The sequence below is a fragment of the Zosterops lateralis genome (assembly GCF_965231275.1).
Source record: "Zosterops lateralis genome assembly, chromosome: 33".
Lineage (NCBI taxonomy): Eukaryota > Metazoa > Chordata > Aves > Passeriformes > Zosteropidae > Zosterops > Zosterops lateralis.
In genome coordinates this window covers 4,024,435-4,048,255 of record NC_139793.1, presented here as the reverse complement: position 1 = coordinate 4,048,255, position 23,821 = coordinate 4,024,435, and the positions used below count along the sequence as shown (strand labels likewise).

At 65.7% G+C, this 23,821-nt stretch overlaps 1 protein-coding gene across 1 annotated transcript; it reads right to left on the bottom strand.

Annotated features, from left to right (window-relative positions):
* Positions 1 to 791: 791 nt before the first annotated feature.
* LTBP3 (latent transforming growth factor beta binding protein 3) lies at positions 792 to 23,761 on the bottom strand (the record flags this gene model as incomplete). Its single annotated transcript, XM_083881327.1, is given in 26 exon segments — positions 792 to 937; positions 2,902 to 3,084; positions 4,153 to 4,290; positions 4,881 to 5,009; positions 5,380 to 5,431; positions 5,433 to 5,464; positions 5,996 to 6,023; positions 6,025 to 6,164; positions 7,043 to 7,171; positions 8,590 to 8,709; positions 9,567 to 9,689; positions 10,257 to 10,376; positions 11,057 to 11,185; positions 11,723 to 11,854; positions 13,048 to 13,173; positions 14,265 to 14,360; positions 15,364 to 15,448; positions 16,099 to 16,118; positions 16,533 to 16,718; positions 17,840 to 17,998; positions 19,182 to 19,304; positions 20,821 to 20,907; positions 21,454 to 21,559; positions 22,375 to 22,604; positions 23,374 to 23,545; positions 23,654 to 23,761. Coding segments are annotated over 26 exon segments (3,084 nt in total). The 5' UTR covers positions 23,747 to 23,761.
* Between the last annotated feature and the right edge of the window lie 60 nt (positions 23,762 to 23,821).

Below are 23,821 nucleotides of genomic sequence, written 5' to 3'. Positions count from 1 at the left end.
GGGCCCGTCCCGGAGCCCCCCGGGCTCGTCCTGGGCCCGTCCTGGGCCCGTCCCGCTCCCGCCGCTTCCGCCCCTCACCGCGGGCAGCGCGGGGCACGACGGGAGTGGGCGGGGCCTGCGCGCGCCGCCGCCCGCGATTGGGCGAAGCGCGGTGGGTGTGGCTTAGTGGGCGTGGTCTATGAGGGAAGCGGTTTGTGTGTGGGCGTGGTTTTTGTTGTGGGCGTGGTTTTGTGTTGTGGGCGTGGCCACGAGTTACGCGGGAATTGCCGCGATTTTATCCCAAAATCCCCCCGATTTCAGCCCAAAATTTTCCCCGATTTTACCCAAATCCTTCCTGATTTCATCGTCAGATCCCCCCTGATTTCATCCCCAAATCCCCCCAATTTCACCCCCAAATTCCCCCCGAATGGTCTCAATTTCATTCTCAGATCCCCCCGATTTTACCCCGAAATTTCCCTTAATTTCACCCCAAAATTCCCCCAATTTCACCTCAAATCTCTCCCACACCCCCCAAACCCTTCCCCAAACACCCCAAACTGCCACAACCCCCCCCAAAACCCTCCTCTGACCCCCCAAACCCCCCAATCCCCCCTCAAACCCCCCAAATCCCCCCCCAAAAAACCCAAAATCCCCCCCAAAACCCTCCTCTGACCCCCCAAACCCCCCAATCCCCCCCTCAACCCCCCCCAAAACCCCCCTCCACCCCCAACCACCCAAACACCAGAATTCATGACCATTCCCCCACATCCTTTATTTGGGTCTGGGGGCTCCGGGGGCGCTCCCGGGGGGTCTCAGCGGCGCTGGGGGAGGCAGAGCCCCCCCGGGCGGGCCCGGCTGGTCCCGGCCTTGCAGAGGCAGCGGAAGGAGCCGGGGGTGTTGATGCAGCGCTCGCGGGGGCAGCGGGGGGACCCCCGGGGGTCCCGGCACTCGTCAATATCTGCGGGAAAAAGGGGGGAAAAAGGTCAGAGACCCCCCCCCGAGTGACCCTCAACCCCCCTGGGACCCCCAAATCCACCTGGGACTCCTTGAATGACTCCTAAACCCAACCCTGGGACGCCTGAGGGACCCCCAAACCGCCCTTGGGACCACCGAGTGACCCTCAAAGCCCATTGGGTTTTGGGGGTCACTCGAAGGACCCAGAGGGGCTTGGGGGTCACTCGGGGGGTCCCAGGTGGATTTGGGGGTCCCAGGTGGGGCTTTAGGGGTCACTTGGGGGTCCTGGGATGGGTTTGGGGGTCACTCGGGGGGTCCCAGGGTGGGATTTGGGGTCACTCGAAGGTCCCAGGTGGATTTGGGGGTCCCAGGGTGGGAATTGGGGTCACTTAGGGGGTCCCAGGTGGATTTGAGGGTCCCAGGGGAGGTTGGGGGTCACTCAGGGGGTCCCAGGGTGGGAATTGGGGTCACTTAGAGGGTCCCAGGTGGATTTGAGGGTCCCAGGGGAGGTTGGGGGTCACTCAGGGGGTCCCAGGGTGGGGGTTAGGGTCACTCAGGGGTCCTGGGGGGATTTTGGGTCACTCAGGGGGTCCCGGGTGGGTTTGGGGGTCCCAGGCAGGGATTTGATGCCCCCCGTGGTTTTGGGGAGGGGTCTCACCGAGGCAGCGGGTGCGGCTGGGGTCGGGCTGGAAGCCGGGGGGACACTCACAGCCCCCCCCGGGGGGAGCGGAGGCAGCGGCCCGGGACCCCCCCGGGACACGGACACTCGGCTGAGTCCTCCTCGGAGCTCTCCTCACCTGGGGGACACGGGGGGCTGGGGACCCTCGGGGGACCCTCGGGGGGTCCAGCCCAAAGGGGAGGGGTCCAGGGTCAGGTTTTGGGGGGGGGGGACACACCAGGGGTTGGAGGGGCTCAAGGGTTGGGGGTGAATTTGGGGGTCCCAGGAGGGTTTGGGAATCCTGGGGAGGGGTTATGGGATTTGGGGGTCTCAATTGTAAATTGGGGGTCCCGAGGGGGGTTTGGGGTCCCAGTTATGAATTTGGGGTCCCCAGAGGGTTTGGGAGCCCTGGGGGGGGGGGTTAGGGTGCAGGTTTGGGGGTCTCAGTTGTGAATTTGGGGGTCCCAAGATGGTTTGGGACCCCTAGGGGGGATTTGAGGGGTTTGGGGGGACCCTCGGGGGGCCCAGCGCAAAGGGGAGGGGGTTCAGGGTCAGGTTTGTGGGGGGGGGACACCAGGGGTTGGAGAGGCTAAAGTTTGGGGGTGAATTTGGGGGTTCCGAGGGGATTTGGGACCCCTGGGGGGGTTTGGGGTCCCAGTTGTGAATTTGGGGTCTCCAGGGGGATTTGGGACCCCTGGGGGGGGTTTGGGGGTCCCACCTCTGCGGGGCGCCCCCAGCCCCAGGGGACTGACGTCCCAGAAGGAATTGCTCTCGCTCTGCACGGGGGGCACGGCAGGCCTGGGGGGAGACCCCCATGTCAGACCCCCTGAGACCCCCAACAGCCCCCCCAGGACCCCCAACAGCCCCCCCAGATCCCATAGACCCCCCAAATCCCATAAGGATACCCCCCAATCCCCTTTAGCCCCCCCCTAGAGCTCCCCCCCATCCTATTGGAGCTCCCAGGACCCCCCAACCCCACCCCAGACACCCCAAACCCCCTTAAGACCCTTCAGACCCCCCCCAAATCCCATAAGGACCCCCCAACCCTCCCCTAGACACCCCAAACCCCCTAAAACCCCACAGCCCCCCCTAAATCCCATAAAGAGCCCCCCAAACCCCCTCTACACGCCCCAAGCCCCCCTAAAACCCCACAGCCCCCCCCCCCAAACCCCACCCCAGAGACCCCAAACCCCCTAAAACCCCATAGCCCTCCCCCAACCCCCCCCCAAAGCCCCCTAAAACCCCACAACCCCCCCCTCAACCCCCCCAAACCCCCCCCAAACCCCCCCAAACCCCCTCCCCAGGCTCACCCGGGGCCCGGGGGGGGCAGGGCCGGCAGTGGGGTCCCCAGCCGGCGCCCCCCCGGCAGCAGCACTCGTCCAGGGTGAGGGGTCCCCCCCGAGGGGCGCCCACAGACCCCCTCGTCCCCCGGCGCTGCCAACACACGTCCCGCCGCTCGGGGGGCGGGGGGCGCTCCGGGGGCGGGGGGCGTTCTGTGGGACCGGGAATTGGGGAGGGGGTCAGGGATTGTCAGACCCTTCCCCAGAGAAACCCCAAATCAATCCCCTCCCCCGCTGCCCCCCACCCACTGAAATATCCATGGCTCTGCTGAGTGGGGAGGGGGCTTGGACACCCCCCACTGACCCCCCTGGGGGTCTCACTTTGTGGGGAGGGGTCTCACTTTGTGGGGAGAGTCTCACAGTGCCCTGGGGGTCTCACTTTCTGCGGGGGGGGTCTCACTTTGGGGGGGGGGGGGGTCTCACTTTCTGGGGGGGGGTCTCACTTTGGGGGGGGGGGGTCTCACTTTCTGAGGGGGGGTCTCACTTTGGGGGGGGGGGGTCTCACTTTCTGGGGGGGGGGTCTCACTGTATCCGAAGGGTCTCACAGTGCCCTGGAGGGGGTCTTAGTTTGGAGGGGAGGGGTCTCACTGTTCTCAGAAGGGGGTCTCAGCACGCTCGGGGAGGGTCTCACAGTGCCCTGGGGGGTCTCACTTTCTGGGAGGGGGTCTCACTTTCTGGGGGAGGGTCTCACTGTACCAGGGGAGGGTCTCAGCATGCTCGGGGGGGTCTCACATTGCGGGGAGGGGTCTCACTTTCGGGGGGGAGGGTGGGGGTCTCACTGTTCCCTGGGAGGGTCTCAGCATTCCCGGGGGGTTCTCAGGATCCCCGCGGGGGGTGTCTCCCCGGTCCCAGGGGTGTCTCAGGACCCCTGGGGGTCTCCCCATGCCCTGAGGGTCTCTCAGTCCCCCCGGGGGGGTCTCACTGTACCCAGGGGGGTCTCAGTCCCCCCGGGGGTCTCACCTGGCCCCGGGCCGGGCAGGCACCGCCGCAGCCCCGGGTGGTACCGCGCCCCCTCCCCATGCCCGGGGGTCTCAGGGGGTCTCAGGGGTCTCAGGGGGTCTCAGGGGGTCTCAGGGGTCTCACCTGGGCCGGGCAGGCACCGCCGCAGCCCCGGGTGGTACCGCGCCCCCTCCCCATGCCCGGGGGTCTCAGGGGTCTCTCCCCATGCCCGGGGGTCTCAGGGGGGTCTCAGGGGGTCTCAGGGGGTCTCAGGGGTCTCACCTGGCCCCGGGCCCGGCAGGCACCGGCGCAGCCCCGGGTGGTACCGCGCCCCGGGGCCGCAGGTGCAGCGGAAGGAGCCGCGCGTGTTCTCGCACGCCCCGTCCACGCAGTTGGACTCGTCCAGACACTCGTCCACGTCTGGGGAGGGGGCGAGGGGCGGGTCGGGACCCCCCGGAACCCCCTCGGGACCCCCGGAACCCCCTCGGGACCCCCGAAAGCCACTGGGATCCCCAAAATCCCCTGGGATCCCCAGGGACCCCTCCCCAACACCTCCAGGACCTGCAGGGATTCCCTTGGCCCCAACACCCCAGAGACCCCCCAACCCACCCAAGGACCCCCCCAAAACACTCCCAGAGACCACCAAAACCCTCAGAGACCCCCAAAAGCCCCCCAAAGACCCCCAAAAGCCCCATAGACCCCCCCAGAATCTCCATCATTCCCAAGAACCCTCCAATACCCCCCAAACACTCCGGGTCACTTCTGGACCCCTCTGCTCCCCACGACCCCCCATGACCCCCCACGACCCCAGAACCCCCAAGGACCCCCAGGACCCCCTGGGGACCCCCAAAACCCCCATAGACCCCCCCAAACTCCCCCCAGAATCTCCATCATTCCCAAGAACCCTCCAATACCCCCCAACACTCTGGGTCACTTCTGGACCCCTCTGCTCCCCACGACCCCCAACTCCCCAAAGACCCCTGGGGACCCCTGGGGACCCCTCCCCTGACCCAGGCACTGCCGCAGGGCGCTGTCGTAGTCGAATCCGGCCTTGCAGTAACACTCGTAGCCCGGCTGGGTGTTGACACATTTCCCCCCTTTGCAGATCTCGTCCCCAAAGAGGCCGCACTCGTCGATGTCTGGGGGGTGGGGGAGACCCCCGGGGGGGGTTGGGGGGTCAGGGACACCCCCGGGGGGGTTTGGGGGGTCAGGGACACCCTCAAAGGACAGGGACCACCCCCAAAAAAAGGGGATTGAAGAGGACAAGGAGACCCCCTGGAAAAACCCCTCGGGATGGGAATTGGGGAGGGGGTTTAGGGGGTAAATTCCCCTAAATTTAAATGGGGACATTGGGGGACACTGGGGGACACTGGGGGGACATTGGGGGGACATTGGGGGGACATTGGGGGGACATTGGGGGGACATTGGGGGGACATTGAGGGGACATTGGGGGACATGGGGGGACATTGAGGGACATGGGGGGACACAGGGGACACAGGGGGGTCTCACCCCGGTGGGCCGGGACCCCGAAGTCCAGCCCGTTGTCGTCCTGGATAAATCCCCCTCCCGTCGGGACAGAGCGACACAAACTCGGCTGGGGAGGGGGGAAAAACCATCAGGGGGGGTCTTGAACCCCCAAAATATCCCCCAGGACCCCCCAAACCGCCCCTGGTGTCCCCAAACTGCCCCTGGTGTCCCTAAAGTGTCCCCGGTGTCCCCAAATTGTCCCCAGGACACCCTTTTATGGGGGCAGAGTGACAAAAACTCTTCTGGGGGGGTTAAGCCCCCCAAAGATGGGGTGGAAATGGGGTCCCACCATTCGGAGACCCCCAAAAATGAGGGGGAAATGGATTGGAGACCCCCAACCCCCCAGAACAGGCTGGAAATGGGGTCCCACCATTCGGGGATCCCCAAAAATGAGGTGGAAAGGGTTGGGGACCCCCAACCCCTCCAAACACAGGGTGAAAATGGGGTCCCACCATTTGGGGACCCCCAAAACCAGGTTTAAATGGGGTCCCACCTCTCAGGGACCCCCAAAGCCGGGGTTTAAATGGGGTCCCACCATTTGGGACCCCCAAAGCCGGGGTTTAAATGGGGTCCCGCCCCCTGAGGACCCCCGACTCACCCGAGGAGGGCAGGGGGCAGGGGTACACCCTCACACAGGTCCCCCCAGCCCGCCCCCACGGAGCAGCAACACTCCCCCCGGGTGACGTTTGTCCCCAACACGGCGTCACAGAACACGGGCAGCTCCAGGCTCAGGTAACACTCCTTCCGGGGGGCGGGGGGCTCCCGAGCTGTGGGGAGGGGTCGGGGGAGTGTCAGAGACCCCCCGGAACCGCTGGGAATCCCCAAAGACCCCCCAGAGCCCCCCCAAAGCTCTTAAGGCTTCAGGGGTCTCGTAAAGATCCTTTAGGGGTCTCGTAAAGGTCATTCAGGGATGAAATAAAGACCCCCCAAACCTCCTGAGACCCCCCCCAGAGACCCCCCCAAACCCCCCCAGGACCCCCCAAACCCCCCAGAACCCCCCAAAACACCCCCAAGATTTCCTCCCAATCCCCAGGGATCCCCAAAACACCCCCCAGGACCCCCCCAAACCCCCAGAGACCCCCCAGAGACCCCCCTAAACCCCCAGAGATGCCCCAAACCCCCCCAGGACCTCCCAACCCCCCCAGAATCCCCCAAAACACCCCCCAGGACCCTCCAAACTCCCAGACACCTCCCAAGACCCTCCCAAACCCCCAGAGACCCCCCAGGACCCTCTCGAAGCCCCAGAGACCCCCCAGAGACCCCCCCAAACCCCCCCAGGACCCTCTCGAAGCCCCAGAGACCCCCCAGAGACCCCCCAAACCCCCCCAGGACCCCCCCAAGTCCCCAGAGACCTCCCAAACCCCCCAGGACCCTCCAAAGCCCCCCAGGACCCTCCCAAACCCCCAGAGACCCCCCAGGACCCTCTCGAAGCCCCAGAGACCCCCCAAAGACCCCCCAAAACACCCCCCAGGACCCTCCCAAACCCCCAGAGACCCCCCAGAGACCCCCCCAAACCCCCCAGACCCCCACAAGTCCCCAGAGACCTCCCAGACCCCCCCAGGACCCTCCAAAGCCCCCCAGGACCCTCCCAAACCCCCAGGGACCCCCAGGACCCCCCAGGGGTGTCCCCAAGCCCCCTCCTCACGGAGGCAGCGCCGGCCGTCGGGGCTGGGGCTCATCCCGGGGGGGCAGCGGCAGCTGAAGGAGCCCTCGAGGTTTGTGCAGGTGCCGGGCGGGGGGCACAGCCCCGGGTCCAGCGCGCACTCGTCGATGTCTGGGGGGGAGATTGGGGCTCGTGGGACCCCCAAAATATACCCAAAATGGCCCCAAAACAGCCCCCAAATGAGCTCCAAAATAGACCCAGAACAGCCCCAAAATACCCCTAAATAAATCCCAAAATACCCCCAAAACAGCCCCAGAACAGGCCCAAAACACCCCCAAATAAACCCCAAAATACTCCTAAATAAACCCCAAAATAGCCCCCAAACAGCCCCCAAATAAACCCCAAATAAGCTCCAAAACCCCCCCAAAACAGCCCCCAAATAAACCTCAAAATAGGCCGCAAATAAACCCCAAAACAGTCCCAAAACACCTTCAAAAAAAAACCAAAACTACCCCCAAATAAGGTCCAAAACAGACGCAGAACAGCCCCAAAACACCCCCCAAAACACCCGCAAAATACTCCTAAATAAACCCCAAAATACCCCCCAAAATAGGCCCCAAATAAACCCCAAAACAGCCCCAAAATACCCCCCAAAACAGCCCCCCCCAAAAAAATTTGGGGTTTATTATGAGGTTTGTTAAATTGGGGGTTTATTTGGGGCCGGTTTGGGGTTTATTTGGGAGTTGTTTTGGGACTGTTTTGGGAGGTATTTTGGAGGTTGTTTTGGGGTTGTTTTGGGGGGATTATGGGGCTGTTTTGGGGGGTGTTTTAGGGGTAGGGGTATTTTGAGGTTTATTTGGGGGTGTTTTGGGGTTTATTTGGGGGTGTTTTAGGGGTATTTGGGGGTTTATTTTGGGAGGGGTCTCCTCTCACCCTGGCACCGCCGGCCGTGCACCAGCCCGTACCCGGGGGGTTATTTGGATGGTTTATATTTGGGGAGGGGTCTCCTCTCACCCTGGCACCGCCGGCCGTGCACCAGCCCGTACCCGGGGGGGGTTTATATTTGGGGAGGGGTCTCAGCTCACCCTGGCACCGCCGGCCGTGCACCAGCCCGTACCCGGGGGGGGTTTATATTTGGGGAGGGGTCTCCTCTCACCCTGGCACCGCCGGCCGTGCACCAGCCCGTACCCGGGGGGGGGTTATTTATTTGGGGAGGGGTCTCAGCTCACCCTGGCACCGCCGGCCGTGCACCAGCCCGTACCCGGGGGGGGTTATTTATTTGGGGAGGGGTCTCCTCTCACCCTGGCACCGCCGGCCGTGCACCAGCCCGTACCCGGGGGGGGTTATTTATTTGGGGAGGGGTCTCAGCTCACCCTGGCACCGCCGGCCGTGCACCAGCCCGTACCCGGGGGGGGTTATTTATTTGGGGAGGGGTCTCAGCTCACCCTGGCACCGCCGGCCGTGCACCAGCCCGTACCCGGGGGGGGTTATTTATTTGGGGAGGGGTCTCCTCTCACCCTGGCACCGCCGGCCGTGCACCAGCCCGTACCCGGGGGGGGTTATTTATTTGGGGAGGGGTCTCCTCTCACCCTGGCACCGCCGGCCGTGCACCAGCCCGTAGCCGGGGGGACACAGGCACCGGTAGGACCCCGCCGTGTTCACACAATCCCCCCCCACGCAGGCGGCCGGGAACTCGCACTCGTCGATGTCTGTGGGGAGGGGGCGAGAGAAATGAGACCCCCGTGGGTGAGACCCCCAAAAAAACCACCCAAACCTTTCCAGATTTATCCCCAGATCCCAAACCCTTCTAGATCCATCCACGACCCCCCAAAACCCCCCAAATCCATCCCCAGCGCCCCCAGATCTACCCCCAGACCCCCACAAACCCTCCATAATCCACCCCCAGACCCCCAAATCCACACACAAACCCCCCAAATCCATCCCCAAATCTGACAAACCCCCCATATGCACCCCCAGACCCCCCAGATCTATCCCCAGACCCCAAAAACTCCCCCAAATCCATCCCCAAGCCCCCCAAATCCACCCCCAAATCTGACAAACCCCCTGAGATTCACCCCCAAACCCCAAAAACTCCCCTAGATGCATCCGAAGCCCCCCAAATCCATCCCCAAACCCAACAACCCCCTCAAATCCACTCCACACCCCCCAAATCCACCCCCAAATCTGACAAACCCCCCAAAATCCATCCCCAAACCCCACAAATCCCTCCCCAGATCCACCCCCAGACCCCAGAAACATCCCTAAATCCACTCCCAGACCCCCCAAAAAAACCCCCTAAATCCACCCCCAAATTCCCCCAGATCTATCCCCAGACCCCAAAAACTCCCTCAAATCCACCCCTAAACCCCAAAAACCCACCAAAATCCATCCCCAAAACCCCACAAACCCCCCAAATCCATCCCCAACCCCCCCAAATCCACCCCCAGACCCCAAAAACTCCCCCAAATCCACCCCAAAACCCCCCAAACCTCCCCAGAATCCATCCCCAAATTTACCCCCAGACCCCCCCAAACCCCCCAGACCACCCCCCCGGATTTGGGGGTACCTTGGCAGCGGGGGGGGTCCCGGGCCGGCTGCAGCCCGGGGGGGCACTGGCACTTGTAGGACCCCGGGGTGTTGACACAGGAGCCCCCCGGGCAGAGACCCCCGGCCTCGCACTCGTTCACATCTGGGGGGGCAACATCTGTCAGACCCCCAACCCTGGGGGGGACCAGGGAGGGAGGGGGGGGGAATTTTGGGGGGTCTAGGAGGTCCTGGGTGGGAGTTTTGGGGGTCTGGGGGATCCTGGGAGGGAGTTTTGGGGGTCTGGGTTTGGGGGGGGGTCGGTCCTGGGTGGGAGTTTTGGGGGGTCCTGGGGTTGTGGGGGGGTCCTGGGAGGGAGTTTTGGAGGTCTGGAGTTTGATGGGGGTCCTGGGTGGGAGTTTTGGGGGGTCTGGGGTTGTGGGGGGGTCCCGGGTGGGAGTTTTGGGGGGTTCCCAGGGGGGTTTGAAGGGGTCCTGGGGGTTTTTTGGGGGGGGGGGTCTCAAGGGTTTTGGGGGGCGGTCTTGGGTTTTGGGGGATCCTGACGGGGTTTGGGTGATCCCAGGGATTTGGGGGGTCCTGGCTGGGTTTGAGGGGTCCTGCGAGAGTTTGGGGTGTCCTGGCGGGTTTTGGGGGTGTCCCAGGGGTCCTGGGGGGGTCCCAGAGGGGTCCTGGGGGTTTTGGGGGGCTCCCGGGGGTCTCTGGGGGCGCTGACCCAGGCAGGCCCCGTTGAGGCCGCGGTATCCGGGGGGGCAGGGGGTGCACACGAAGCCCCCGGGCTGGTTCTCGCACTTGGAGTCGGGGCACGTCCCCACGTCCAGGCACTCGTTGATGTCTGCGGGGACATCGGGGACATCATTGGGGACACTGGAGACATCATTGGGGACATCACTGGGGACATCACTGGGGACATCATTGGGGACATCAGGGACATCATTGGGGACATCATTGGGGACATTGGGGACATTGGGGACATCATTGGGGACATCATTGGGGACATCATTGGGGACAGCATTGGGGACATCATTGGGGACATTGGGGACATTGGGGACATCATTGGGGACATCAGGGGAGACCCCGCAGCCTCCTGCAGTGGGGGTGCCCTGTCCCTGTCCTCGGGGACTTTGTGTCCCCATCCCAGTGTCCCCATGCCCATCCCAGTGTCCCCACCACGGTGTCACCTCCCCAGCTCCACTCCAATGTCCCCAGCCCGTGTCACCTCCCCAGCCCCATCCCGATGTCCCCTCTCCATGTCACCTCCCCATCCCGATGTCCCCAACCCAATGTCCCTGTCCCCTGTGTCACCTCCCCAGCCCCATCCCAATGTCCCCAGCCTTGTGTCCCCAGCCCCATCCCAATGTCCCCAACCCAATGTCCCCACACCCCGGTGTCACCTCCCCATCCCCATCCCAGTGTCCCCACCCTGTGTCCCGTCCCCAGGCCCACAATGTCACCACCCCATCCCCATCCCAGTGTCCCCAGCGGTGTCCCCAGCCGTGTCCCCAGCAGTGTCACCCTCGCAGAGCGGTGGCCGGGAGCCCTTGCGGCGGTAGCCCGGGTGACACTCGCACTTGTAGTGTCCCGGCACGTTGGCGCAGGTGCCGCCGTCCCCACACACGTCACCCTTGGCACACTCGTCGATGTCTGCGGGGACAGGGGGTCAGTGTCCCCAACCCCAGGAGTGTCCCCAACCCCGGGAGTGTCCCCAGCCCTGTCCCCAACCTTGGGGAGTGTCCCCAACCCCGGGGAGTGTCCCCAGCCCCGTCCCACGTCCCCAGTCCCATCCACTGCCCCATCCCTTGTTCTGTGTCCCCCCCATGCCACGTCACTTGTCCCCACCTTGTCCCCACACCCTGTGTGTCCCCATGTCCCCCATGTCCCCATGTGTCCCCACGTGTCCCCATGTCCCCCCATGTCCTCATGTCCCCATGTCCCCACATCCCCCCATGTCCCCCCATTGTCCCCATGTCCCCATGACCCCCCGTGCCTCCCTTGTCCCCCCCCCATGTCCCCCCATGTCCCCCCATATCCCCCCATGTCCCCCTGTCCCGCCATGTCCCCCATGTCCCCATGTCCCCACATCCCCCCATGTCCCCCCATGTCCCCATGTCCCCATGTCCCCCCATTGTCCCCCATGTCCCCATGTTCCCCCATGTCCCCGTGTCCCCGTGTCCCCCGTACCTGTGCAGGTGCGCAGCCCCTTGTGCAGGCGCAGTTGGAACCCGCGGTGACAGTGACACGTGTAGGACCCGCCCGTGTTCATGCAGACCCCGCGCCCGGCCCCGCACGGCTCCGCCTCGCACTCGTTCACATCTGGGCAGGTGTGGCACAGGTGTGTCACAGGTGTGTCACTGCCTGTGTGACCCTGTCACCCCCCCCCAGCCCCGCACTCGTTCACATCTGGACAGGTGTGTCACCCTGTGTCACCGCCTGTGTGACCCTGTGACCCCTCCCAGCCACGCATGGCTCTGTCCTGCACTCGGTCACACCTGGGCAGGTGTGGCCCAGGTGTGGCCCAGGTGTGGCACAGGTGTGGTACAGGTGTGGCCCAGGTGTGGCACAGGTGTGGTACAGGTGTCACCATGTGTGTGACACTCCCTGTGCCACCACGCACCTCATACAGCACTGTCCCCCCCATCCCTCCTGTGTCCCCCCATGTCCCCACTGCTCCCCATGTCCCCAATATCCCCAATATCTCCACTGTCCCCCCTATCCCAAATGTCCCCAATCTCCCCAACATCCCCCATATCCCCAATGTCCCCCCATTGTCCCCAACACCCCCATTGCCCCCCCATGCCCCCCCTGTCCCCAATGTCCCCAGTGTCCCCAATGTCCCCAATGTCCCCACTGCCTCCCATCTCCCCATATCCCCAATACCCCCATTACCCCCCATGCCCCCAATGTTCCCAATGTCCCCAATGCCCCCAATGCCCCCAATGTCCCCAATGTTCCCAATGTCCCCAATGCCCCCAATGCCCCCAGTGTCCCCAATGCCCCCCAATGTCCCCCATGTCCCCAATGTCCCCAATGCCCCCAATGCCCCCAATGCCCCCAATGTCCCCCATGTCCCCAATGCCCCCCAATGTCCCCCATGTCCCCAATGTCCCCAGTGTCCCCATGTCCCCAATGCCCCCAATGTCCCCAATGTCCCCAATGCCCCCAATGTCCCCAATGTCCCCCATGTCCCCAATGTCCCCAATGCCCCCAATGTCCCCAATGTCCCCCATGTCCCCAATGTCCCCAATGTCCCCATGTCCCCAATGTCCCCATGTCCCCCATGTCCCCAATGTCCCCAATGCCCCCAATGTCCCCAATGTCCCCCATGTCCCCAATGTCCCCAATGCCCCCAATGTCCCCAATGTCCCCCATGTCCCCAATGTCCCCAATGCCCCCAATGTCCCCAATGTCCCCCATGTCCCCAATGTCCCCAATGCCCCCAATGTCCCCAATGTCCCCAATGCCCCCAATGTCCCCCATGCCCCCCAATGTCCCCGTGTCCCCGGTACCGGTGCAGTATCGGCGCTGGGGGTGCCAGCGGTACCCCGGGAAGCAGAGGCAGCTGTAGCCCCCCGGGCCCATCACACACTCGCCGGGGCCGCAGATGTTCCGGTTCAGTTTGCACTCGTCTGTCTCTGGGGGGGCACGGGGAGGGGTTTTGGGGTGACCCCGGGAGCATTGAGGGGTCCCAAGGGGGTCCCAGGGGGTCCCAGAGGAGTCCCAGAGGAATTTTTGGGGTCCCAAAGGGTCCCAAGAGGGTCCCAGAGGAGGTTTTAGGGTGACCCCAGGAGCATTGAGGGGTCCCAGAGGGTCCCAGAGGAGTTTTTGGGGTCCCAAGGGGTCCCAAGAGGGTCCCAGAGGAGATTTTGGGGTGACCCCAGGAGCATCGAGTGGTCCCAAAGGGGTTCCAAGTGGTCCCAAAGCGATTTTGGGGTGACCCTGGGAGCATTAAGGGGTCCCAGAGGGATTTTGGGGTGACCCCAGGAGCATTGAGGGGTCCCAAGGGGTCCCAGGGGGGTCCCAGAGGGATTTTGGGGATCCCAGGGGGTTTTGGGGGTCCCATGAGGATCTCAGAGGGTCCTGGGGGGTTTTGGGGGGTCCCAGGGGGTTATTGAGGATCCCGAGAGGGTTTTGGGGGGTCCCAGGGGGTTATTTGGGATCTCTGAGGGGTGTTTTGGGGGTCCCGGGGTGTTTTGGGGATCCCAGATGGGGTTTTGGGGGGTCCCGGGGGGGGGGGGGGTTGGGGGTCCCAGGGGGAGGGTTTGGGGATCCCTGGGGTGGGTTTTGGGGATCCCTGGGGTGGGTTTTGGGGTCCCTGGGGTGTTTTTGGGGATCCCTGGAGTGGGTTTTGGGGATCCCTGGGGTGTTTTTGGGGATCCCTGGGGTGGGTTTTGGGGGTCCCTGGGGTGGATTTTGGGGATCCCTGGGGTGGGTTTTGGGGGATCCCTGGGGTGGATTTTGGGGGTCCCTGGGGTGGGTTTTGGGGATCCCTGGGAGTGGATTTTGGGGGTCCCTGGGGTGGGTTTTGGGGGTCCCGGGGGGGAGGTTTGGGGGATCCCTGGGGTGGGTTTTGGGGGTCCCTGGGGTGGGTTTTGGGGGATCCCTGGGGTGGATTTTGGGGGTCCCTGGGGTGGGTTTTGGGGGTCCCGGGGGGGAGGTTTGGGGGATCCCTGGGGTGGGTTTTGGGGGTCCCTGGGGTGGATTTTGGGGGTCCCTTGGGTCTCACCCGTGACCTGCGTGGGCGCGATCTCGGCCGCGCTCCGGGTGAGCTGCTCCGGGGGGAGCCGCCAGAGCGGGGCGGGCGTGGGCCGGGCCACCAGCGCTGGGGACACGCGGGGACACCGCGGGGACACCGTGGGGACAGGGCTGGGATGGGGGGACAGCGCCAGCCCCGCCCCCAGACCCGTCTGTGTTCTCCTTCTTGTCCCCAAAATGTCCCCAGACTGTAATGGCACTGTCCCCATCTTTGTCCTGGTGTCCCCAAAGTGTCCCTAAACTGTCCCCAGACTGTCCCTGAATTGTCACCAAATTGTCTCTGAACTGTCTCTGAATTGTCACCGAATTGTCCCAGAATGGCCCCTGAATTGTCCCCGAACTGTTCCTGAACTGTCCCCAAACTGTCCCCGAATTGTCCCTGAATTGTCCTCAAAGTGTCCCCAAACTGTCCCTGAATTGTCCCTGAACTGTCTCTGAATTGTCACCAAATTGTCCCACAACTGTCCCTGAATTGTCCCCAAATTGTCACCAAATTGTCTCTGGATTGTCACAGAATTGTCCCTGAAGTGTCCCCAAACTGTCCCCGAATTGTCCCCAAACTGAGCCCAAATTGTCCCTGAACTGTCCCTCCCTCGCCTCCACACATGTCCCCTGTTCCCCCTGCTGTCCCCCCCATGTCCCCTGTCCCCCCGTGTCCCCTGTCCCTCCTCCTGTCCCCCCCTGTCCCCTGTCCCCCCCTGTCCCCCCCTGTCCCCTGTCCCCCCCTGTCCCCCCCGTGTCCCCTGTCCCTCCTCCTGTCCCCCCCTGTCCCCTGTCCCCCCCTGTCCCCCCCTGTCCCCTGTCCCCCCCTGTCCCCTGTCCCCCCCTGTCCCCCCATGTCCCCTGTCCCCCCCTGTCCCCTGTCCCCCCTGCTGTCCCCCCCATGTCCCCTGTCCCCCCGTGTCCCCTGTCCCTCCTCCTGTCCCCCCATGTCCCCTGTCCCCCCCGTGTCCCATGTCCCCTGTCCCCCCTGCTGTCCCCCCCATGTCCCCTGTCCCCCCGTGTCCCCTGTCCCTCCTCCTGTCCCCCCCCTGTCCCCCTCCATGTCCCCCCCTGTCCCCTGTCCTTACCGGGGTACCGGGGGGTGTCGCTGCTCCCCGGGGGCTGCTCCAGGCCCTGCTCCTCCGAGGGGCTCCCGAAGGCGGGGAGCTGCAGCTGGGGGGGGACAGCCCTGTCCCCTCTGTCCCCTCTGTGCCCCCCAGACACCCCAGACCCCCCCAGACACCCCCAGACCCCTCCAGACACCCCCCAGAGACCTCAAGACCCTCCCCAGACACCCCTAGACACTCCCAGACGCCCCCAGACCCTCCAAACACCCCCAGACACCCCTAGACCCCCCCAGACCCCTCCAGACACCTCCAGACACCCCCCTAGACCCCCCCAGACAGCCCTCAGACCCCCCCCGACCCTTCAGACCCCCCCAGACCCCTCCAGACACCTCCAGACACCCCCCTAGACCCCCCCAGACAGCCCCCAGACCCCCCCAGACCCCTCCAGATCCCCCCCAGACACCCCCCAGACCCCCCCCAGACACCTCCAGACACCCCCAGACCCCCCCAGACACCCCCCAGACCCCCCCCAGACACCTCCAGACACCCCCAGACCCCCCCAGACACCCCCCAGACCCCCCCCAGACACCTCCAGACACCCCCAGACCCCCCCAGACACCCCCCAGACCCCCCCAGACACCTCCAGACACCCCCAGACCCCCCCAGACACCCCCCATCATGCTTGTCCTCCCCCAATGTCCCCTCCCTGTGTCCCCCCCTCAATGTCCCCTCCCCGTGTCCCCCCCCCACACTCACCACGGCCTGGGGGGTCACAGCTGTGGGGAGGGGGACACACAAAACAGGGGGGTCATGGAAGGGTCACAGGGGACATTGGGGGGGGGTCATGGGGACATGGGGGGGTCTGGGGCCATTGAGGGGTCACAGGGGACATTGGGGGGGTCACAGGGGACATTGGGGGGTCATGGGGACATTGGGGGGTCACAGGGGATATTGGGGGCCCCAGGTTATATTGGGGGGGGGTCACAGGGACATGGCAAGAGGTGACAAGGACTGGGCAAGAGGGGGGACACGGAGACTGTGGGGGGACATTTGGGGACACGGGCCATTTGGGGACATGGGGACTGTGGGGGGACATTTGGGGACTGTGGGGGGACTATGGGGGGACACTTGGGGACATTTGGTGACACAGGAGGACCCATCAAGGTGGGCCTGGGGGGGGTGGTCCCGACCTGGGGGCGGGGGCCCGTCGGGCGGCGCGGGGCTGGGGGCGGGCGGGGGCGGCCGGGGGGGTCTCTCGGGGGTCCCGTCGGGGTGGATGTGCAGGGTGAACTCGCTCTCGCCCTGGATGGTCAAGGTCTGGTGGGAGGTCAGCACGTGGTAGCCCTTCCCCGCCGGACAGATGGCCTTGAAGGCGGCTGGGGGGGTCAGGGGGTCAGGGGGGTCAGGGGGAGACCCCCAAACCGAGATGGGACCCCCCAGACCCCCCTCAGACCCCCAAAAGTGCCCCTGGCTCCCCCATCCTGAGGAGGGTCCTGGGACCCCTTCCCCGCCGGACAAATGGCCTTGAAGGCGGCTGGGGGGGTCAGGGGGTCAGGGGGGTCAGGGGAGAGACCCCCAAACTGACCCAGACCCCCCCCAGACCCCCAAAAGTGCCCCAAAGTGCTCGTGGTTGTTCCTGCCTGGGGGAGGGTCCAGAGACCCCTTTCCCACTGGGCAGGTTTGGGGAGGGGGGTTGAGTAGGGGGTCCCAAACTGCCCCAGAACCCCCCCCCCCCAAAATCCCCCCCAGACCCACAAAGCAGCGCTGTGAGGGTGGTAGAGACCCCCCAGATCCACCCCAAATCCCCCCGTGCTGGTGCCATGGGGAGAGAGCACTGGGAGCAGGGGAGTAGGACCCCCCAAAGCCCCCAAATCCCCCCTGAAAACCCCCCCAAATCCCCCCCAGATGCCCCCAGCCCCCATTACTGGTGCCATGGGGGGAGAGCACTGGGAATAGACCTCCCAAAGCCCCAAAAATCCCCCTCAATTCCCCCCAAATCCCCTCAAAATCCCCCCAAACCCCCCTCAAATCCCCCCAAAACCCCCCAGACCCCTCAAATCCCCTCAAATCCCCCCCAAAGCACCCCCAGACCCCCCAAATCCCCCCATACTGGTGCCATGAGGGGAGACCACTGGGAATAGACCTCCCAAAGCCCCAAAAATCCCCCTCAAATCCCCCCAAATCCCCTCAAAACCCCCCAAAAGCCCCCCCCAGATGCCCCCAGCCCCCCCAAACCCCCCCCTACCGGTGCTGTTGGGGGGGCAGCGCTGGCAGCAGATCCCCCAAAGCCCCCTCAAACCCCCCCAAATCCCCCCAGACCCCCCCCCCAAATGCCCTCAAAGTCCCCCTAAGCCCCCCAAAGCCTCCTCAAAGCCCCCCCAGACCCATCTAACCCCTCCCAAATCCCCCTGTACCTGTGCCATGGGGGGAGAGCAGGGGGAATAGACCCCTCCAAATCCCCCCAAATCCCCCCCAGCCCCCCCAAAGCCCCCCATACCGGTGCCGTCGGGGGGGCAGCGCTGGCAGCGCCCCCCCCAGGCCTTGCCCACGCTGCAGCAGCAGGTGCGGCGGGTCAGGCGGGTGGGCAGGGGGTGCTGGCACTGCTGGGACCCCGAGACCAGCCGGAAACACAGACCCCGCTCCTCGCCCGGCTCCGCTGGGGGGAGAGAGAGATCAGAGACCCCTCCCCAAATACCCCACAAAATCCACAGGAATCCCCAAAACCGCGGGAAAATGCCCAGACCTCAATAAAACCCCATAAAGGCCCCAAAACCCCAGATTCTGCTTTCCTGGGGGAGGGGGGGGACACAACGACCTCAGAGACCCCTCCCCAAATACCCCACAAAACCCCCAGGACCCCCCAGCACCCCCCCCAAACCCCCCAGGACCCCCCAGGACCCCCAAACCCCCCGTACGCAGGCACTGGCTCCGGGAGGGCCCCAGGACCCCCAGGACCCCCCAGGACCCCCCAGGACCCCCAGGACCCACCAGGACCCCCAGGACCCCCAAACCCCCCGTACGCAGGCACTGGCTCCGGGAGGGCCCCAGGACCCCCAGGACCCCCCAGGACCCCCCCAGGACTCCCCCAGGACCCCCAGGACCCTCCCAGGACCCCCCCAGGACTCCCCCAGGACCCCCCCAGGACCCCCAGGACCCCCAAGCCCCCCGTACGCAGGCACTGGCTCCGGGAGGCTCCCAGGACTCCCTTACACCCTCCAGGACTCCCCCAGGACCCCCACCAGGACCCCCAGGACCCCCAGGACCCTCCCAGGACCCCCCCAGGACCCCCAGGACCCTCCCAGGACCCCCAGAACCCCCCCCGGACCCTCCCAGGACCCCCCAGGACCCCCAGAACCCCCCCAGGACCTTCCCAGGACCCCCCCAGGACTCCCCCAGGACCCCCAGGACCCTCCCAGGACCCCCCCAGGACTCCCCCAGGACCCCCCCAGGACCCCCAGGACCCCCAGAACCCCCCCAGGACCTTCCCAGGACCCCCCCAGGACTCCCCCAGGACCCCCAGGACCCTCCCAGGACCCCCCCAGGACTCCCCCAGGACCCCCCCAGGACCCCCAGGACCCCCAGAACCCCCCCAGGACCTTCCCAGGACCCCCCCAGGACTCCCCCAGGACCCCCAGGACCCTCCCAGGACCCTCCCAGGCCCCCCCAGGACCCTCCCAGGACCCTCCCAGGCCCCCCCAGGACCCCCAGGACCCCCAGAACCCCCCCAGGACCCTCCCAGGACCCTCCCAGGCCCCCCCAGGATCCCCCAGGACCCCCCAGGACCCCCCAGGACCCCCCAGGCCCCCCAGGACCCCCCAGGACCCCCAAGCCCCCCGTACGCAGGCACTGGCTCCGGGAGGGCCCCAGGACGTGTCCGGCCGAGCAGGAGCACCGGAAGCTGCCCTGGGTGTTGCGGCACTCGCCGGGCTGGCACACACCGGGCAGGGCACACTCGTTAATGTCTGCGGCAGGGAGAGCTCACCTGAGCCAGGTACGGCACACCTGAGCCCACCTGAGCCAGGTACGGCACACCTGAGCTGAGTGTGAGCACACCTGAGCCCACCTGAGCTGGGTATGGCACACCTGAGCTCACCTGAGCTGGGTATGGCACACCTGAGCTGGGTGTGAGCACACCTAGGCCAGGTACGGCACACCTGAGCCAGGTATGGCACACCTGAGCCAGGTATGGCACACCTGAGCCAGGTACAGCACACCTGAGATGGGTGTGAGCACACCTGAGCACACCTGAGCCAGGTACGGCACACTTGAGCTGGGTGTGAGCACATCTGAGCCAGGTATGGCACACCTGAGCTCACCTGAGCCAGGTAGAGCACACCTGAGCTGGGTGTGAACACACCTGAGCTGGGTACTGAGACCACTTGGAACCTGTGACAGGTGTCACCCAGGTAGAACACACCTGGCTCAGGTGATATGGGTGTGGCACGGGTGTGGCACAGGTAGAACACACCTGGCACAGGTGTCACACAGGTGTGACACAGGTAAAACACCTGGCACAGGCGACACGGGTGTGGCACAGGTGTGATATGAGTGTGACCCAGGTAGAACACACCTGGCACAGGTGATACAGGTGTGGCACAGGTGGAACACACCTGGCTCAGGTGATATGGGTGTGGCACAGGTAGAACACACCTGGCTCAGGTGATACAGGTGTGGCACAGGTGGAACACACCTAGCACAGGTGACACGGGTGTGGCACAGATGTGACATGGGTGTGACCCATGTAGAACACACCTGGCACAGGTGATATGGGTGTGGCACAGGTAGAACACACCTGGCACAGGTGATATGGGTGTGGCACAGGTAGAACACACCTGGCTCAGGTGTCGCACAGGTGTGACCACACCTGACCCCCCCCCCACACACACCTGGCCACATTCAAGGTCCCCTCAAACACCCCCCCCACATCCCCCCCTGTGCCCCCCCCACAATGTCGCCAATGCTCCCAATGCCCCCCATGTCCCCAATGTCCCCAATGTCCCCTCAATGTCCCCAGTATCCCCAATGTCCCCAATGTCCCCTCAATGTCCCCAATGTCCCCTCACGTCCCCCAATGTTCCCAATGTTCCCAATGTCCCCCAATGTCCCCATCAATGTCCCCCCCAATGTCCCCCCAATGTCCCCCCAATGTCCCCCAATGTCCCCCAATGTCCCCATCAATGTCCCCCCCAATGTCCCCCCAATGTCCCCCCAATGTCCCCCAATGTCCCCCTCAATGTCCCCCTCAATGTCCCCCCCAATGTCCCCCCAATGTCCCCCAATGTCCCCTCAATGTCCCCAGTATCCCCAATGTCCCCAATGTCCCCAATGTCCCCAGTGTCCCTGAATGTCCTCAATGTCCCCCTCAATGTCCCCCCAATGTCCCCAATGTCCCCAGTGTCCCCAGTGTCCCCAATGCCCCCCCAGTGTCCCCAGTGTCCCCAGTGTCCCCAGTGTCCCCAGTGTCCCCATGTCCCCTACCCTGGCAGTGGGAGCTGTTGAGGCGTTTGTAGCCCTGGGGACAGTCCCCCCCTCGCTCCCCCCGCGGCGCCTTCGGGGACCCCGACCCTGAAACAGCCCCGAGACCCCCCCCCAGTTACCCCCAGAGCTGAGGGGGCACCGGGGGGGGCGGGATGGGGCTGGGGAGGGGTCCTGGGGGGGGTCTTGGGGAGGTTTTGGGGGGTCTTGGGCAGGTTCTGAAGGGTCTGGGGGATTCTGGGGGCGGTTTTGGGGGGTCCTGAGGGGGTTCTGGAGGGTCTGGGGGGTCCTGGGGAGGTTCTGGGGGGTCTTGGGGAGGTTCTGGGGGTCCTGAGAAGGTTTTGGGGGGTCCCAGGAGGTCCTGGGGGGGTCTTGGGGATCCTGGAGGGTCCTGGAGGACCCTGGGGGTGGTCCTGGGGAGGTTTTGGGGGGTCCCGCGAGGTCCTGGGGGGATCCTGGGGGGTCCTGGGAGGTTCTGGGGGGCTCCTGAGGGGTCCTGGGGAGTCCCAGGAGGATCCTGGGGATTTCTGGGGAGGTTCTGGGGGTCCGGATCCCCCCTGGGGCAAGAGTCGGGGGTCTCGGGGTGTTCAGGGGGTGTCAGGGTGGGTCGGGGGTCTCAGGGGTCCCCCCTCTCACCCTGCAGGTGGGGACACTTGTGACACTTGCTCTGTCCCCAGGCGCTGCCGATGCTGCCGCAGCAATCCTCGAGCTTGGTCAGCCCGGGGAGGGGGTTACTGCCGCACTGGGGGGGCGGGGGGGGGGGTTAGCACCCCTAAATACCCCCCCAAACCCCCCGAGACCCCCAAACCCCAAATCCCACCCCCAGAGACCCCCAAACACCCCCCAAAACCCCAAATCCCACCCCCAGAGACCCCCAGAGACCCCCGGGGCTCAGTGACCCTGGGGAGGGGGTTACTGCCGCACTGGGGGGGCGGGGGGGGGGTTAGCACCCCAAAACACCCCAAATCCCACCCCCAGAGACCCCCAAACACCCCCCAAAACCCCAAATCCCACCCCCAGAGACCCCAAATCCCACCCCCAGAGACCCCCAGAGACCCCCGGGGCTCAGTGACCCTGGGGAGGGGGTTACTGTCGCACTGGGGGGGCAGGGGGGGTCAGCACCCCAAAACACCCCCCAAAACTCCCCCCCAAAACCCCCCGAGACCCCCAAACACCCCCGAGACCCCAAAACACCCCCCCAAAACCCCAAATCCCACCCCCAGAGACCCCAAAATATCCCCCCGAGACCCCAAACCCCCCCCGAGACCCCAAAACACCCCCCCAAAACCCCCCCGAGACCCCAAATCCCACCCCCAGAGACCCCCAGAACTCGGTGCAGCATTAGGGGAGGGGTCAGCACCCCAAAATATCCCCTGAACTCCCAAAACACCCCAAAACTCCCAACCCCCTGCCCCCTAAAGGTCCCTGGATCCCCAAATTGCCCCTCCCAGCCCCTCTAAACCCCCCAAACCCCCTCCCCAGCCGCTCTGGACCCCCCAAATCCCCTCTCCAAGCCCCCAGACCCCCCAAACCCCCTCCCCACGCCCCCCCCCTCACCGAGTGTTTGGGGAGGGTCTCCTGGAAGCAGCGGCCCAGCGGTTTGTGGGTGTGGGGCCGGGGGGGCGCGGGGGGTTTGCTGCCGGCGGGGGGCTGGGCCGGGTGGGCCAGGAGCCCCCCCCCACCCCGGGGAGCCCCCTCGGGGGGTCGCGGCTCGATGCGATGGACCTGGACCGAGGCCTCGGGGGGGTGATGGACCCGCACGTTCACCAGGGGAGGGGGCACCTGGGCTGGGGGGAGCGGCTGGTGGGACCCCCGAACTGGGTACCCGGGACCCCCCAAAACCCCAAATCCCACCACCAGAGACCCCCCGAATTGGGTACCTGGGACCCCCCAAACCGGCACCAGAGACCCCCCGAATTGGGTACCTGGGGCCCCCCAAACCCCAAATCCCGGCACCTGGGACCCCCCAGAGCCCCCAGACTCAGGACTGACACCCTGGGACCCCCCGAATTGGGTACCTGGGACCCCCCAAAACCGGCACCTGAGACCCCCCGAACCCAAAACCCAGAACTCTGCGCCCCCCAAGCCCCCCCAATCCCTGAGCCCCCCAGAACTCTGCGCCCCCCCAATTCCTGAGCCCCCCCCGAGCCCCCCCAGCCCCCCCAAAATTCTGTGCACCACCCTGAGCCCCCTCCCCACAATTCCTGAGCCCCTCCAATTCCCGAGCCCTCCCCCAGAATTCTACGCCCCCTCCACCCCTGAGCCCCCCCGCGAGCACCCTGAGCCCCCTCCCCAAATCCCTGAGGCCCCACAAGCCCCCCTAGCCCCCTCCCCAAATCCCTGAGCCCCCCAGAACTTCCCCCCCATTCCTGAGCCCCCCCGAACACCCTCAGCCCCCTCAACCCCTGAGACCCCCCCGAGCACCCTGAGCCCCCTCCCCAAATCCCTGAGCCCCCCCGAGCCCCCTCAATTCCTGAGCCCCCCTGAACACTCCCAGCCCCCCCCCACCCCTGAGACCCCTCCCCAAATCCCTCTGACCCCCCAGCCCCCCATTACCTTCAGCCGAGTGGTGTCCGGGTCCCAGGGGCACGACGAAAGTGGCGTGACTGACGTGCCCCCCCCCGTGCCCCCCCCCACCGTGCGCCCCTCCCCCACCACCATGGGCCCCCCCGGGGGGAGGGGGCTCAGGGGGGGCGGCGCCCCCCGCCCCGGGCCCGTCGGCGATGACCTGAACGGCGTAAACGGCGACCTTGGAGGCCGGGCCGGGCTCGGGGGGCGCGTCGGGGGGCGCGGGGGGGGGAGGGGGGGGCGGTCCGGCGCCCCCGGCCCGTGCGACCCCCGCCCCCCCCGCGGGCACTTGGCAGAAGCGGCCGGTGAAGGTCGGGGGGCACAGGCAGTGCGAGCGCGAGCTGCACTGGCCGCCGTTCATGCAGGGCAGGGGGCACACCACTGCGGGGGGAAGACCCCCGTGAGACCCCAGACCCCTGAGAGCCCCATCAAAGCC